This window comes from Salmo salar, unplaced genomic scaffold (assembly GCF_965601325.2).
Source record: "Salmo salar unplaced genomic scaffold, fSalSal1 ptg000117l, whole genome shotgun sequence".
NCBI lineage: Eukaryota > Metazoa > Chordata > Actinopteri > Salmoniformes > Salmonidae > Salmo > Salmo salar.
Genome location: NW_027675317.1, coordinates 715,910 through 734,346, shown reverse-complemented (window position 1 = coordinate 734,346; position 18,437 = coordinate 715,910). Strand labels below are relative to the sequence as shown.

The 18,437-nt window shown below is 40.2% G+C and overlaps 1 protein-coding gene across 1 annotated transcript; it reads right to left on the bottom strand.

Annotated features, from left to right (window-relative positions):
• Positions 1-6,871: 6,871 nt before the first annotated feature.
• LOC145865998 (uncharacterized) lies at positions 6,872-16,006 on the bottom strand. Its single transcript, XM_082970882.1, has 2 exons — positions 16,003-16,006; positions 6,872-9,098 (listed from the first exon to the last, which is right to left on the bottom strand). Exons 1-2 carry the CDS (start codon positions 16,004-16,006, stop codon positions 8,221-8,223), a joined length of 882 nt encoding a protein of 293 aa, XP_082827008.1. The 3' UTR covers positions 6,872-8,220.
• Positions 16,007-18,437: the final 2,431 nt, after the last annotated feature.

The window sequence follows — 18,437 nt, the reverse complement described above, 5'->3', positions numbered from 1 at the left end:
AACATAGAATATCACGGGGTGGTATTGAGAGGGGAATGATATTTTAGAAAGCAGAGGAAGGTCTATAGTTCCTGGGAGGCTTGATTTTGCCGTGGTCTCTGGGAGGTTAGAGAACCGTTGAGGATCCCATGGTCATTGTCTGGGAAACAAAAGTTTATTTTTGGTTCCGCTGGGAGGATGTTTGGAGAGATGCTTCGTAGCTATGGAGAGTCCCTGAAAAAGCAAATGGAATGGTTGTCGTGACTACCTGAGAATTTCTTACGTTTTATATGGGTTCTGTGAATATATGAAAATATGATGAATTGTATGTGTGTATAATCGATTACTAGAGATTTGATGAAGTAATACTGGGAATATAATTAGATACAATTTAAACAACCCATATGTAGACGAACGTAGGTTTTGAGTTGGTATCTTTAATGGATCATTTGATAAAGATGAGGTTTAAGCATTATTAAACAGTCTACAAAGTCTGGGCAATTGTCTCAGAAACTGATGGGAGTGTGTCCACTTTAGGGTAAGTTGCCCTAAGGATGAAACTATAAAACGTCCGGGTACCTTAATTGAAATAAACTGCCCTTAAGGCGTAGGGTTCTTCCCAGTATGAGAGGAGTTGCTAGATTTATTGAATAAACCTTTTTCCATAAAGTTAGAGTGAACCAAGGTGTCTGACTAGCTGTTGATGTTGAAGAAGCGTCCCGTAAAGGTTCCTGGAGTTTAGGGGTTCTTCAAATTGAACATTGAAACTGTGGGGGAACCCCTATAAGTTCCTCAAAGAACATTTTGGGGTTCATTATTTTAACTCTCGGTCCACCCTCCCTGCATTATAAAAAACATATTTTAATAACAACAATATTGACAATATTGATTTAAATAATTCATTGTTTATTTAGTGGCACCACAAATGTGAATTCATATTTACAAAACACATAAAAAAACATTTCTGCAGACGTCAGACCCTAATAAATAATACATTTACTTTGTATAGTGCTGTTCGTGACATTTAAAATATATAAATAATGATGTACAATAAAAATAACATTAAAAATGAATCATAGGTAAACTAACAATATTGTAGACTTGATGCTAAAAACAGATTTTTCAGCTTTAGTGTGTATATCGTATCCACTTAGTTATGTTAGGAAGTTTTCCATCTTTATGACCGGCCCTGGTAACTTCACCCCAACTTCTCTTATCCCCAGAACACAGTAACTTAACAACATAAGTGTTCTTCTGACATTTTGGGGAAATTTAAGGGAAAATAAAAATACGTCCTCGAGGGCCTGGATGTTCTCCCCATCAAAGGCCAACGGGATTTCACTCTCATGGTGAAATGGATTTCCGCCGATGTGCAGTAAAGGAGTGAAGAGCGGTGAAATCTGTGTCAACAAAAGTAAGAAAAGATTAATACACAAACAATTAACAAAGAACATAACAAATGTTCAGCTGTAGTTTTATATAAGCATGCACACCTATGTTTATGAAGAAACAGATGATTGGTGCATAGGCATACCTTGTCACGGACATAAAGGCCACTCGGGTCCTCATTGAAGAGGTAGGGCAAGAGCAGAATCACTGCTGTGGTCTCCAGTCCTAGTAAAGTAAAGCAATGATCTTACTACACTTGATAATTTTATTACAAAATACATTAGAGAAAGGGAAGGAATAAGAGCAAATCCCTCTTCTGTATTGTCCTTCAGGGACTGTCAAAATAGCAGGATGATGTCCTCACCCCTGCCTCGCCTCTCTACCTCTGATAGTCCTTGAATTATCTTTTTGTCTATATCCATTCCATGGACGTAATTAATTTCTGAGAAGATCTGAAAAGATCATTTGCACACATTTGTATGCTAATAGATTTCAGTTTGTATTGACTGCTATGTAGGTTAAATGTACACTTCAAATGCAGCTGTCCTACAACATATCTGTACCTTCTTCTTGATCCCAATTGCATTGTGTCCATGTTCTGTCCTATAAGAGTTTCAAAGGAAGAGAAAATGTGTCAAAGAATAGTCTTTAAAAAAACAAATATATATATTAAGTAAATATTGAAAGATAAATGACATCGACATACAATGTAATGTAAAATAGAAGAACATATTGGAGAAAGCACTAGCCAATACAGTACTGCCATACAGTAACAGTACTGCCATACAGGCATAATATCACATTTCAAGATATCTTTGTACACAAATTGTTCAATATTTTATCAGGCTGACTTGAAAGATTATACACAACATTTTACTGCGTGGCAATACTGTGTTTGGATTCTGAAGGGCATTTATACCAAAGAGGTAGTCTAGACACTGTATTAATACCATTATGCATTTGAATCCCATCTACAGCTACCATCAAGATATTAATTTCCCTCCACAAGGGGGCGGACATGTAACGTTTCCAAAATGGGATAGTATTGTACATGTAACGTTTCCCAAATGGGATAGTATTGTACATGTAACGTTTCCAAAATGGGGTAGTATTGGACATGTAACGTTTTCAAAATGGGATAGTATTGTACATGTAACGTTTCCAAAATAGGATAGTATTGTACATGTAACGTTTCCAAAATGGGATAGTATTGTCCATGTAACGTTTCCAAAATGGTATAGTATTGTACATGTAACGTTTCCAAAATGGGATAGTATTGTACATGTAACGTTTCCAAAATGGTATAGTATTGTACATGTAACGTTTCCAAAATGGGATAGTATTGTACATGTAACGTTTCCAAAATGGGATAGTATTGTACATGTAACGTTTCCAAAATGGGATAGTGTTGTACATGTAACGTTTCCAAAATGGGATAGTATTGTACATGTAACGTTTCCAAAATGGGATAGTATTGTCCATGTAACGTTTCCAAAATGGTATAGTATTGTACATGTAACGTTTCAAAAATGGGATAGTATTGTACATGTAATGTTTCCAAAATGGGATAGTATTGTACATGTAACGTTTCCAAAATGGGATAGTATTGTACATGTAATGTTTCCAAAATGGGATATTATTGTACATGTAACATTTCCAAAATGGGATAGTATTGTACATGTAACGTTTCCAAAATGGTATAGTATTGTACATGTAACGTTTCCAAAATGGGATAGTATTATCCATGTAACGTTTCCAAAATGGGATAGTATTGTACATGTAACGTTATGCCCCCTTGTGAGTTAATAGTATTGCATGCTGTAGCAGGCTATATAAAGAGGAAGACCTCCATTGACGATTCAGTTCGTTGTAACATCTCGTCTGGACAGGTCACCGTCCTTAGTTAGTTAGTTAACGAAGCTAACGTTAGTAGAAGCTGCTGCAGCTCCAATACAGTATGAGGTGAGACGGTGAACTGATGTTGAATTACACCTCTGTTGCTAGGCAGAACTTTAGTCACATGAGTTCTTCCTCACTTGACCTGACCTGACCTCAGCCTAAATTCCTCACTCCTCCCCACCTCACGGCTGTCCTGATGACTTGTTCCAGACTGTGGCCCTTCTCCTCCCCACCTCACGGCTGTCCTGTTGACTTGTTCCAGACTGTGGTCCTTCTCCTCCCCACCTCACGGCTGTCCTGTTGACTTGTTCCAGACTGTGGTCCTTCTCCTCCCCACCTCACGGCTGTCCTGTTGACTTGTTCCAGACTGTGGTCCTTCTCCTCCCCACCTCACGGCTGTCCTGTTGACTTGTTCCAGACTGTGGCCCTTCTCCTCCCCACCTCACGGCTGTCCTGTTGACTTGTTCCAGACTGTGGTCCTTCTCCTCCCCACCACCTCACGGCTGTCCTGTTGACTTGTTCCAGACTGTGGTCCTTCTCCTCCCCACCTCACGGCTGTCCTGTTGACTTGTTCCAGACTGTGGTCCTTCTCCTCCCCACCTCACGGCTGTCCTGATGACTTGTTCCAGACTGTGGTCCTTCTCCTCCCCACCTCACGGCTGTCCTGTTGACTTGTTCCAGACTGTGGCCCTTCTCCTCCCCACCTCACGGCTGTCCTGTTGACTTGTTCCAGACTGTGGTCCTTCTCCTCCCCACCTCACGGCTGTCCTGTTGACTTGTTCCAGACTGTGGCCCTTCTCCTCCCCACCTCACGGCTGTCCTGTTGACTTGTTCCAGACTGTGGTCCTTCTCCTTCCATAGGATCCCTGACGTCTAACAATAACACATTCTGACAGAATGTAAACGTTCTACATCCCCTTCTCTCAAACAGTGACATGAATAAGGATATTTCATATTTTCAAGTTCAGAACCCATCACCTGCTATGTAAAAGAGACAGAAGAATGCACAATGGTCAATGCTATCTGGGATCCTTGGGACATCCCTACCCTAAACCCTAACCTTAACCCCTACCTTAACCATTTAAAATGTCAACTTCAACGGGCTAGGGACGTCCCAAGGATGTATCTCTACCTGGAAATACATGGTCTAAGTGATTGATAGTTGGTATTCAGCAGTCATAAAGCCTTATTTACTTTAACGAACTACTAAAATAGTGATTTTGTCAGACAGCATAGACAGCAGCTCTACACATTATTGACTGACTGATCCATTCATCCTTCCATCCCTCCTCAGCCTTCCTCTCCTCTGAAGACCCAGTGAGGGTGGAGCTCAGTCAGAGAGCTGTTGAGGGACTGGTTAGGAAGAACACTTCTACAGCCAGAGAGGTGAGAGGTCACACATGGTTTAGATGGTAAATATTTATGTCCCCTTAGTGGTTCATCACGTCAGCAAAAGGGAATATGTTCCATCTATGTTCATTTACATTAGTGCAAATTGTCCACTGATATTGGTGTAATTTCTCACTCCTTTTGGCTGTATGAAAGTTAATTTCCCCTCAGACACACACATTTGTTCTTTGATATTATGAAGGTCATTTGTGTCAAATGTACTTTTCCCCTCATTCACCCCATCTCTTTACATTGCTTATGTATATTCAGTGGCCTGACTGTGTCAAAGGCCCATCCCGGTAGATCTGAACCTAATGCAGCTTGGAGTGATCGGATGACAGAAGTCACATGTAGGTGCCAGGTGTAACTGAGGCCATAGATGCTCCATATCCATTACTTTGAGTGTTTTATATAATATAACTAAATGTGTTTCTGTGTTGCAGGGACAGTCAAGAAATGGAACAGCAAGGCCACAGAACATGACATAAGCAGAGCTGTGGGAGACCACCTCAAGCCCCTGGTAGAGCCGGGGGTGGTGTTTACCACTCCACCACGCCTTCAGCAGGCTGGAAAAGTGGGATTGATCTGGTTGATCCATTTGTTTGTTTCAATGTTTAATAGTTGAATCCTTTGTTGATTTCAACACTATTTTTGATATACATCATTTATACTGTTTTTCATACTAAGATGGACCAAGATATATATTTTTTGTTTAAAAAAATTACATGTATTTAACTAGGCAAGAACAAATTCTTATTTACAATGACGGCCTACCGGGGAACAGTGAGTTAACTGCCTTGTTCAGGGGCATAACAGATTTTTACCTTGTCAGCTTGGGGATTCAATCAAGCAAATTTTCAGTTACTGGCCCTACGCTCTAACCACTAGGCTACCTGCTGCCCAAAATATGTGTTGCTTTTGCAAGAGTCTGTTGATTGGTCGGTCATTGGGTTGATTCATTTCGCAATATATTCAAATCAAGCTTTATTTATATAGCAAATTTCAGACATGGCTTCACGGAAAGAAAAAAATGAATAAAAACTCACATTTACTACATAACAAACTTAAGGATAAAAAACAAGATTAAATGGAAGACTAATGAACATTCTAAGGAAATGCCATTTGATTAAAATATTAACAATATGATGCAACGTCCAACCCAAAATAGAAGTTTGTTTGTTGTTACGTTCCCCAGCAGGAAACCAGAAATGTCCCTTAAACAGAAGAGGAACTAACAAAGAGTCACTGACAACAACCACAACTAAACAGGTGGGTTTTAGGAGGGGCTCTGAAAGACACTATGGGGGTGTCCACTGGAAGTTGACTAGTAACAACAACTGGGACCTAAAAGACACCCACCATGAGACCCACTAAATCTGCCCAAGAAGAGGAAAACAAAAGAAAAACCCACACCAAACTTAAAGACAGGAAGTAAACCAAAAAGGTGGAGCAACTAAAGGTGTTGACTCTCCACATGTATCAAGACAACTGGAGCACTGGGCCAGACACTCTTAAATAGAACCTGGACCAGCTCAGGTGAAACACCTTCCCACTAACGAGATGGACAAGCCAGCACAGGTGTAACACATACTGACTAACGAAGTGACACCAATCAGTGCGTCCTACGTGCTAACGAGCTAGACGGGCTAACGAGCTAGACGGGCTAACGAGCTAGACGTGCTAACGAGCTAGACGTGCTAACGAGCTAGACGTGCTAACGAGCTAGACGTGCTAAAGTCCAACCTCAAAACATAAATGGAAAAACCAAAGCCTGTAACACCTTCCCCCTTAAGACAACAAATATATCCTACATTTCTTTTGGACAAATTTGCTCACCACCAACAGAAAACAACTTCCATTTCACATTATAATCAACTACAATGATTCACCTTCACCAATATAAACATGGTGTCTACTGGATGTCAACAATTAAAAACAAGAAAAAAACACGTATTTCTAAATAATAATATACAATAGTATTATTTGTTTCTCCTTTTTCTTTCTATAGAATCCTAAAACTCACTAGCTTCTAGAACTCTCGTCTTCCTAAATCCCACTAGCTTCTAGAACACTCGTCTTCCTAAATCCCACTAGCTTCTAGAACTCTCGTCTTCCTAAAACTCACTAGCTTCTAGAACACTCGTCTTCCTAAATCCCACTAGCTTCTAGAACACTCGTCTTCCTAAAACTCACTAGATTCTAGAACTCTCCTCTTTCTAAATCCCACTAGCTTCTAGAACTCTCGTCTTCCTAAAACTCACTAGATTCTAGAACTCTCCTCTTCCTAAATCCCACTAGCTTCTAGAACTATCCTCTTTCTAAATCCCACTAGCTTCTAGAACTCTCGTCTCCTTGGAACGAGCCCAAACAAAACTCATCTCAATACGGAAAAACATGCAGTCAAAATAAATAAAGATCCATAGCAACGCACTAGCTAAACGCAAAACACAAATCTTATATCCATTTGGGGGGAAATCAGGTTGAACCTGCTCTTGAAACTAACACAACAAAACAAAAAACACATGGAAATGGAGATATATTTTACCTCACTGGTTAGAGGACAACCTGCAGAAGACAGTCAGCTACATTTTGGAGTGATGCATTTAAATGTAGGGGTCCCTAAACAAAGGAACACAACACCTATTTGTCATAACTCATCGATGTCATGTGGATTTTTTTTTCTTTTTACCGTTGTTTTACCAGTTAAGTTGACTGAGAACACATTCTCATTTACAGCAACAACCTGGGGAATAGTTACAGGGGAGAGGAGGGGGATGAATGAGCCAATTGTAAGCTGGGGATGATTAGGTGGCCGTGATGGTATGAGGGCCAGATTGGGAATTTAGCCAGGACACCGGGGTTAACACCCCTACTCTTACAATAAGTGCAATGGGATCTTTAATGACCTCAGAGAGTCAGGACACCCGTTTAACGTCCCATCCAAAAGACGGCACCCTACACAGGGCAGTCACTGCCCTGGGGCATTGGGATATTGTTTAGACCAGAGGAAAGAGTACCTCCGACTGGCCCTCCAGCAGCATCTGGTCTCCCATCCAGGGACTGACCAGGACCAACCCTGCTTAGCTTCAGAAGCAAGCCAGCAGTGGGATGCAGGGTGGTATGCTGCTGGCAATCAATTGTGCGAAAGGAGGAAGATGAGGTTACACGTCCTGTTAAAACGAACAGCTCAAAAACCACACGGAATCTGGGAGTAATGTGTACATCCCTGGTTAGAGGACAATTTGTAGAAAACAGCTCACTACATTTTGAAGTGTTGCGTTTTGATTCAAGTGGGTCACCAACATGGTAAGTGTAACACAACTCTTTTTTTGTCCGTTATTTTTTTGTTAGTCACTTTTTGTTAAATCTCATAAATAGTAACTCTACCATTTCAGAGCCTGGATTTTCCCCCTGAGGCTAATATCCATATCATGTTGAAATCAATAGAACAGGGGACAAACGTTTAGGGTTCTACATTGTGACATCATTAAAATACTCCTACTACAATGTTAAAACATTCTACATTGTGAGATTTCATTTCATTGATATCATGAAACAATTCCTTCATGTATGTATTTTCTGATGTTTGATCAGAGATCTTTTATCAGAGTATCTCTTGTCACACTGATCACAGCTATAAGGCTTCTCTCCTGTGTGTGTTCTCTGGTGAAGAGTCAGAGTGCTCAATGCAGCAAAACTCTTCCCACATTGACCACAGCTATAAGGTTTCTCTCCTGTGTGTGTTCTCTGGTGCACTGTCAGCACTCCAGATCGACCAAAACTCTTCCCACATTGATCACAGCTATAAGGTTTCTCTCCTGTGTGTATTCTCTGGTGTGATACCAGATGGCCAGATTGACCAAAACTCTTCCCACATTGACCACAGCTATAAGGTTTCTCTCCTGTGTGTATTCTCTGGTGTAGAGTCAGATTGCCAGATCCTGTAAAACTCTTCCCACATTGATCACACCTATAAGGTTTCTCTCCTGTGTGTATTCTCTGGTGTAGAGTCAGACTAAGAGATGCAGCAAAACTCTTCCCACATTGACCACAGATATAAGGTTTCTCTCCTGTGTGTGTTCTATGGTGCACTGTCAGCCCTCCAGATACACCAAAACTCTTCCCACATTTATCACAGCTATAAGGTTTCTCTCCTGTGTGTGTTCTCTGGTGTATTGTTAGATAGCTAGATGTAGTAAAACTCTTCCCACATTGATCACAGCCGTATGATTTCTCTCCTGTGTGAATTCTTTTATGTATTTTAAGGTTTGATGAAGAGTTGAATCTCTTCCCACAGTCAGAGCAGCAGTGAGTTCTCTTCCCTGTGTGTCTCTGCTGGTGTTTATTGAGGTGTTCTGATCTGGAGAGACTCTTCTCTGCCTCGTCAGCATCATGAGGTTGTTGAGGCTCCCCAGAGGATCCAAGATAGTGAAGTATCTCTCCTGTGTGAACAACAAAGTCAGACAGATGATTAAAGGCCCACAACAGCGGTAATCCACTGTAAAAGGTGATGCCAACAGCGGAGCCATGATGTTGGACAACAATTGACGTCTGTAATGAATGTTAGAATTATTTGATATTTGCCTTAAAATGAGCAAGAATAGTCATATTTGGTCTTGTTTTCACATTAGTAGTAACATCAATGATTGTAGGCTAGAAATAAGTTATTAAAGTTGATGAAACTCTAAGCAGTGTGCCAGACGACTTTTGGTCTCCAATATAGGCCCCTTTCTGTGTTTGCTAAAATTGTGGCATGAGGGCGATGCACATGCAATTTGATTGCAGAAACTCCTCCCTGCTAATGAGGAAACCGATAGTTATGGATGTACTATATCTGCCTGGAGCAAAAATGGTGAGCAAAGATTTTAGTTTTTCACAATGTATTCTGAATGTGAATGGGGGAAAACTCAGGGGAGTAACCTCCATTTCCAGGTTGCTTATGAGTTCATTTCACACTACTTCGGATTATAATTGTAAGGATATTTGAATGTCCTGTTTAATATAATGCTTGCTAAAGCATTAAGAATTATGTGTAATTATTGAAGAACCGCGTTAATGACAGTATCCATTTGGGTGTTGTCAATAAAGTTAAGATTTTATTTATTTATTTAACCAGGTAGGCCAGTTGAGAACAAGTTCTCATTTACAACTGTGACCTGGCCAAGATAAAGCAAAGCAGTGCGACAAAAAAACAACAGAGTTACACGTTGGATAAACAAACGTACAGTCAATAACACAATAGAAAAATCTACATACAATGTGTGCAAATGGAGTACGGAGGCAAGGCAATAAATAGACCATAGTAGTGAAGTAATTACAATTTAGCAAATTAACACTGGAGAGATAGATGTGCAGATGATGATGTGCAAGTAGAAATACTGGTGTGCAAAAGAGCAAAAAAGTAAATAAAAACATGGGGATGAGGTAGGCAGTTGGATGGGCTATTTACAGATGGGCTGTGTACAGCTGCAGCGATCGGTAAGCTGATCAGATAGCTGATGCTTAAAGTTAGTGAGGGAGATATATGTCTCCAACTTCAGCGATTTTTGCAATTCGTTCCAGTCATTGGCAGCAGAGAACTGGAAGGAAATGCGGCCAAAGTAGGTGTTGGCTTTGGGGATGACCAGTGAGATATACCTCCTGGAGCGCGTGCTATGGGTGGGTGTTGCTATGGTGACCAGTGAGCTGAGTTAAGGCGGAGCTTTACATAGCAAAGACTTATAGATGACCTGGAGCCAGTGGGTTTGGAGACGAATATGTAGCGAGGGCCAGCCGACGAGAGCGTACAGGTCGCAGTGGTGGGTGGTATATGGGGCATTGGTGACAAAACGGATGGCACTGTGATAGACTGCATCCAGTTTGCTGAGTAGAGTGTTGGAGGCTATTTTGAAAATGACATCGCCGAAGTTAACCTGTTAGGCTAGGGGGCAGTATTGACACGGCTGGATAAAAAAACATACCCGATTTAATCTGGTTACCACTCCTACCCAGTAACTAGAATATGCATATACTTATTACATATGGATAGAAAACACCCTACATTTTCTAAAACTGTTTGAATGGTGTCTGTGAGTATAACAGAACTCAAATGGCAGGTCAAAACCTGAGAGATTCCTTTACAGGAAGTGGCCTGTCTGACCATTTCTTGAACTTCTTTTCCATCTCTATCATTTACTAAGGATCTCTGCTCTAACGTGACACTTCCCACGTCGTCCATAGGCGCTCAGAGCCCGGGAAAAAACAGAATGTCGTCATTCCAGCCCCAGGCTGAAACACATTATCGCCTTTCTCAAGTGGCCGATCAAGGGACACTGGGCTTAGGCGCGTGACCCGACCGCCCCCGCCTTTGGGAATTTTTCCTCTGTTTGCCGAAAAGGAGATTCCCTGTCGGAATATTATCGCTTTTCTACGAGAAAAATGTCGTAAAAATTGATTTTAAACAGCGGTTGACATGCTTCGAAGTACGGTAATGGAATATTTAGAATTTTATTGTCACGAATTGCGCCATGCGCGCGACACTTCTTTACTATTTCGGATAGTGTCTGGAACGCACAAACAAAACGCCGCTATTCGGATATAACGATGGATTATTTTGGACCAAACCAACATTTGTTATTGAAGTAGCAGTCCTGGGTGTGCATTCTGACGAAGACAACAAAAGGTAATCAAACTTTTATAATAGTAAATATGATTATGGTGAGTGCTAAACTTGCCGGGTGTCTAAATAGCGAGCCCGTGATGCCTGGGCTATGTACTTAGAATATTGCAAAATGTGCTTTCACCAAAAAGCTATTTTAAAATCGGACATATCGAGTGCATAGAGGAGGTCTGTATCTATAATTCTTAAAATAATTGTTATGCTTTTTGTGAACGTTTATCGTGAGTAATTTAGTAAAATGTTAGCGAATTCCCCGGAAGTTTGCGGGGGGTATGCTAGTTCTGAACGTCACATGCTAATGTAAAAAGCTGGTTTTTGATATAAATATGAACTTGATTGAACAAAACATGCATGTATTGTATAACATATTGTCCTAGGGTTGTCATCTGATGAAGATCATCAAAGGTGAGTGCTGCATTTAGCTGTCTTCTGGGTTTTGGTGACATTATATGCTGGCTTGAAAAATGGGTGTCTGATTATTTCTGGCTTGGTACTCTGCTGACATAATCTAATGTTTTGCTTTCGTTGTAAAGCCTTTTTGAAATCGGACAGTGTGGTTAGATTAACGAGAGTCTTGTCTTTAAATAGCTGTAAAATAGTCATATGTTTGAGAAATTGAAGTAATAGGATTTTTAACGTTTTGAAAATCGCGCCACAGGCTGCCAGTGGCTGTTACGTAGGTGGGACGAATTCGTCCCACCTAGCCCATAGAGGTTAACCTCTATGGGCTTTTTACATGCTAATGTAAAAAGCTGGTTTTTGATATAAATATGAACTTGATTGAACAAAACATGCATGTATTGTATAACATAATGTCCTAGGAGTGTCATCTGATGAAGATTATCAAAGGTTAGTACTGCATTTAGCTGTGGTTTTGGTTTTTGTGACATATCAAACGCTGTTTAAAATCTATTTTTATGCTACTTTTCTCGTAAAATAGCGATAATATTACAACCGGGCAACGTTGTATTCATTCAAAGGCTGAAAGAAAAAAAAATTGAATTCTCGTGAACGCGCATCTCAGTCTCACTGTCCCCAGGCTGACTGATCACAAACAGAGCTGCTGTACTTTGCCCAGAGACAGCAGACACCCCATTCCACTTTCTGGTGGCTTTAGAGAGCAAATGGAAGCCTTAGAAAGTGTCACGTTACAGCACAGATGCTGTAATGTCGATAGAGATGCAGAAGGACAACAAATTATCAGACAGGGCCTTCCTGTATGGAATCTTCTCAGGTTTTTGCCTGCCATATGAGTTCTGTTATACTCACAGACACCATTCAAACAGTTTTAGAAACTTTAGAGTGTTTTCTATCCAAATCTACTAATTATATGCATATTCTAGTTTCTGGGCAGGAGTAGTAACCAGATTAAATCGGGTACGTTTTTTATCCGGACGCGAAAATACTGCCCCCTATCCCAAACAGGGTAAACTATCATTATAACATCATGGATGAATTCTAGAATATACTATATAGCCTAGAAACCTGGTTAAACTATCATTATGACCTCATGGATGGCCAGTCCTTGTATTCATAGTGTAGTGAATTCAGGGGGAGGCCCTGAGCTGAACTCAAACCTGGGTCCAGTGACTGTCAAGCCAACACCTTATAACTGTTACGCCATGATTATCTGAACTTCTTGACGAGGTCCCTATGAATTTGAGAGTGGTTACATTTCTCCTTCCCCCATCCCTCAGCTGTTTACCAAACCAAGTCTCTGGGCAGCCATTTTGTTTCTGTTTAAAAACTAGGTTGCCCCTTTAAAAAAGCCACACAATCAATCAACCAATCTGCAGTTCATACAATAACAAAGCTGTCATTCCACCACTGTTTTGGTAATAAGATGATTATGGGTCTGGAGAAATGTAACTACTTTCAAATTCATAGACTGACCTATGGATGCAAGGACTGACCATCCATGATATCAACATTATAGTTTTAACTATGTTGAGGCTATACAGTGTTGATTACATTTCTAAACATTGGAGTAAAAAAAGTTTCTTTGGGGGTTCTGATGGGGTACAACAGTTGAACTAAGCTCATGAGGCATGTTATATTCTTCAAGAATCAATGGCTATAAATTAATAATTATAAAGTCACAATATGGATGTAGCAATTGCAGATTTCCCCTTTAACACCACACATCAGTTCAACAACTGCAGAGTTTGTGCCTCTGTATTTAAGACAGTACTTACTAGTGTTTATCAGGGCCCGTTCATCGTTAAAACCATTGGATGCCTTAACATGCCTTTGGGAAACCGGGCCCAGATATCCAGATTCCTCCTCTTCTTCCTTTTTCGATGTGACAGTCATCTCCCCCTCCCCGTCTTCCACTCCATAAACTGCATCTTCCTCCTCTTCTTTCACAGTAACATCCTCCTCCTTCACTCTGAACGCATCTTCCTCTTCTTTTACTGCAACGTCTTTCAATTCTTCTTTCACTGTAACAGCCTCACCCTCCACTTGTTTTTGTATTGTAACATCTTTCTCCTCCTCTTTCACAAGAGCTTCTTTCTCCGTCCAGCAGACCTCTTCTTTAGCAGGAGAGTAGCTTAGTGAACGCATGGTCGGAGATGTTAGCTAGCTAGGCTAATGCTAACTTAACCAGCCCGCTAGCTGAATAATAACAACAACACCGTAAATATGAAATTAAATCGGATAACTAACTAGACGACAGAAGTGGGTTTAAAACACAGTGGCTAATATCCCCTAAAGCATCTAAAGAGCTTTATTGGTTCGGCTATTTTGTCTAGCAAGCTACCGAGGTGGCTGACTAACTGTTGTTGCTGTTGAACGAAGCGTTCCGTCCACTAGATTTTACGTCACACCAACAGCATTACCTTAAATTCCCACACCGCCATCTGCTGACTGGAGTGGGTAACGCAGTTGAGTAAAATGTATATTATAATGTTCAGACAAAAAGTTAAACGGTAGGAACTTCCTGAATTGGAATTATCCCTCTACACATGTACTGCACTGGAATTATCCCATTGGCTGGCAGAAACGTGCAGTTTCGTTTTTATTGGGCCATCAAAGCTGTGTCAGGGATTTTTGTGATTGGTTCCATTTCAGTCACATGTGCATAAGGGAGAGGTGGTGTCTGATGTCTGCAGGTCAATGCAACTGAGAAATATGATCCTTGTAACTATTCTCTGTGAATATCAGCAGTGGTAATGATTGTGAAATATGATCCTTGTAATTATTCTCTGTGAATATCAGCAGTGGGAATGATTGTGAAATATGATCCTTGTAATTATTCTCTGTGAATATCAGCAGTGGGAATGATTGTGAAATATGATCCTTGTAACTATTCTCTGTGAATATCAGCAGTGGTAATGATTGTGAAATATGATCCTTGTAACTATTCTCTGTGAATATCAGCAGTGGGAATGATTGTGAAATATGATCCTTGTAACTATTCTCTGTGAATATCAGCAGTGGTAATGATTGTGAAATATGATCCTTGTAACTATTCTCTGTGAATATCAGCAGTGGGAATGATTGTGAAATATGATCCTTGTAATTATTCTCTGTGAATATCAGCAGTGGGAACAGTGAGAGACTAGTTGATTATAGACTAACAGTCTGAAGGACACAATTTATGTTATTCTGGTTAAACAGTGGGAGACAAGTTTATTATGGACTAACAGTCTGAAGGACACAACTCATGTTATTCTGGTTAAACAGTGGGAGACTAGTTGGACTAACATTTTGGACACACTTATTCCATTTTTTACATATTTTTTTTTAACTATTTTCTACATTGTACAATAATAGTGACAACAATAACACTATTGGCATTCTCTCAACCTGCTTCATGAGGAATTCATCAGGAATGCTTTTCCAACAGTCTTGAAGGAGTTCCAACATATGCTGAGCACTTGTTGGCTGCTTTTCCTTCTTTTCCTTCTCTGCGGTCCAACTCATCCCAAACCATCTCAATTGGGTTGAGGTCGGGTGATTGTGGAGGCCAGGTCATCTGATGCTACATATCGCTGTCCTTCTTGGTCAAATAGCCCTTACACAGCCTGGAGGTGTGTTGGGTCATTGTCCTGTTGAAAAACAAATGATAGTCACACTAAGTGCAAACCAGATGTGATGGAGTATCACTGCAGAAAGATTACAGGTAACTTATTAAATATTTTGTAGTCATGTTGGGCGAGTTGGAACCGGTGTTTTTCTGGATCAAACGCGCCAAATAAATTGACATTTTGGAGATATAACGACGGAATTAGTCGAACAAAAGGACCATTTGTGATGCTTATGTGACAAATTGGAGTGCAAACAAAAGAAGATCTTCAAAGGTAAGGCATGAATTATATCGTTGTTTCTGAGTTTTGTGTCGCGCCGGGCGGTCTGAAATATGATTGTCTGTGTTTGTTTGATGGGGTGCTGTCCTCAGATAATCGCATGGTTTGCTTTCACCGTAAAGCCTTTTTTGAAATATGACACCGTGGCTGGATTAACAAGAAGTCAAGCTTAAATTTGACATATTGCATGTGTATTTTCAAGAATGTTAAATATTTACAATTCTGTAGTTTGAATTTGGTGCCCTGCACTTCACTGGATGTTGGCCAGGTGGGAGGCTACCGTCCCACGTACCCTAGAGAGGTTTAAATAGCCATCACGTCAGCAAAGGGAATATGTTCCATCATCCATGTTTATTAACATTAGTTCAAATTGTCCACTCATATTGGTGTAATTTCTCACCCCTTTTGGCTGTATGAAAGTTAATTTCCCCTCAGACACACACATTTGTTCTTTGTTATTACCCGAGCCACTGCCTGTTCAGCCTGCTATCATCCAGAAGGCGAGGTCAGTACAGGTGCATCAAAGCAGGGACCGAGAGACAGAAGCTGTTTTTCAATCTCAAGGCCATCAGACTGTTAAATAGCATCACTAACACAGAGGCTGCTGCCTACAAACACAGACTTGAAATCATTAGTCACTTTAATAATGTTTACATATCTGGCATTACTCATCTCATATGTATATACTGTATTCTACACTATTCTACTGTATCTGTCTATGTATTACTCATCTCATATGTATATACTGTATTCTATCCTATTCTACTGTATCTGTCTATGTATTACTCATCTCATATGTATATACTGTATTCTACACTATTCTACTGTATCTTAGTCCATGTATTACTCATCTCATATGTATATACTGTATTCTATTCTACTGTATCTGTCTATGCAGCTCTGACATTGCTCGTCCATATATTTATATATTCTTATTCCATTACTTAGATTTGTGTGTATTAGGTATTTGTTGTGAAATTGTTAGATATTGCTGCACTGTGGGAACTAGGACAAGCATTTCGCTACACCCACAATAACATCTGCTGAACCCCTGTATGTGACCAATAAGATTTGATTTGTTATGAAGGTAATTTGTGTAGAATGTATTTTCCCCACTCATTCACCCCATCTCTTTACATTGCTTATGCATATTCAGTGGTCTGACTGCGTCCAGACTATGTCAAAGGCCCTTCCTGGTAGATCTGAACCTAATGCAGCTTGGAGTGATCGGTTGACAGAAGTCACATTCAGGTGCCAGGTGTAACTGAGGCCATAGATGCTCCATATCCATTACTTTGAGTGTTTTATATAATATGACTAAATGTGTTTCTGTGTTGCAGGGACAGTAAATAAATGGAACAGCAAGACCACAGAACATGACATAAGCAGAGCTGTGGGAGACCACCTCAAGCCCCTGGTAGAGCCGGGGGTGGTGTTTACCACTCCACCACGCCTTCAGCAGGCTGGAAAAGTGGGATTGATCTGGTTGATCCATTTGTTTGTTTCAGTTTGCAGTAGTTGAATCCTTTGACGTATTGTTGAATTAAACATTTATCTTCAACAAATGCACTGGGTTGGTTGAAAAGTGATACTAAACGTACATACCAGCACTATTTTGACATAGTGGGAGATATACTGAATTTATACTTTTTTCATAATAAGATGGACCAAGATACGTATTGGTTTAGCAAGAGTCTGTTGATTGTCAGTCATTGGGTTAATTTCTTTTGCAATATGTTCAAATCAAGCTTTATTTATACAGCACATTCCAGACATGGATGCTTCACAGGAAAAAATAATAAAACAATGAAAATAAACAGAAATATTTACCACAACAAACATAAGATTAACAACTGAAAGACGAATTAGCATTCTAAGGAAAATCCATTGATTAAAATATTAATTGGATGCAACATCCAACCCAAAATATAAGCATGTTTTTAGGAGGGGTTCTGAAAGACACTATGGGGGTGTCCACTAAAAGTTGACTAGTAACAACAACTGGGACCTAAAAGACACCCACCATGAGACCCACTAAATCTGCCCAAGAAGAGGAAAACAAAAGAAAAACCCACACCAAACTTAAAGACAGGAAGCAAACCAAAAAGGTGGAGCAACTAAAGGTGTTGACTCTCCACATGTATCAAGACAACTGGAGCACTGGGCCAGACACTCTTAAATAGAACCTGGACCAGCTCAGGTGAAACACCTTCCTACCAACGAGATGGACAAGCCAGCACAGGTGAAACACCTTCCCATATATTCCTTCCCTATATACACAATATACACAAACATCTCCCACAATAATCATATTACTTGTAATTTTTTAAACAAGCTCCTTAAACTGCACAAGCAGCAATAAATCACTGATATCGATTAGGGGGGAAATCAGGTTGTACGTGCTGTTGAAACTAACACAACTAAAAAACACATGGAAATGGGAGATATATTTTACCTCACTGGTTAGAGGACAACCAGCAGAAGACAGTCAGCTACATTTTGGAGTGATACATTTAAATGTAGGGGTCGCTAAACAAAGGAACACAACATTTATGTCATCACTCATCGATATCATGTTGAAATCAATTGTGTGAGAGGAGGGAGATGAGGTTGCACGTCCTGTTAAACTAACAGCTCAAAATCCACATGGAATATGGGAGTAATGTGTACATCCCTGGTTAGAGGACAATTTGTAGAAAACAGCTAGCTACATTTTGAAGTGTTGCATTTTGATTCCAGTGGGTCACCAACATGGTAAGTGTAACAGCTCTTTTTGTGTTAGTCACTTTTTGTTAAATCTCATAAATAGTAAC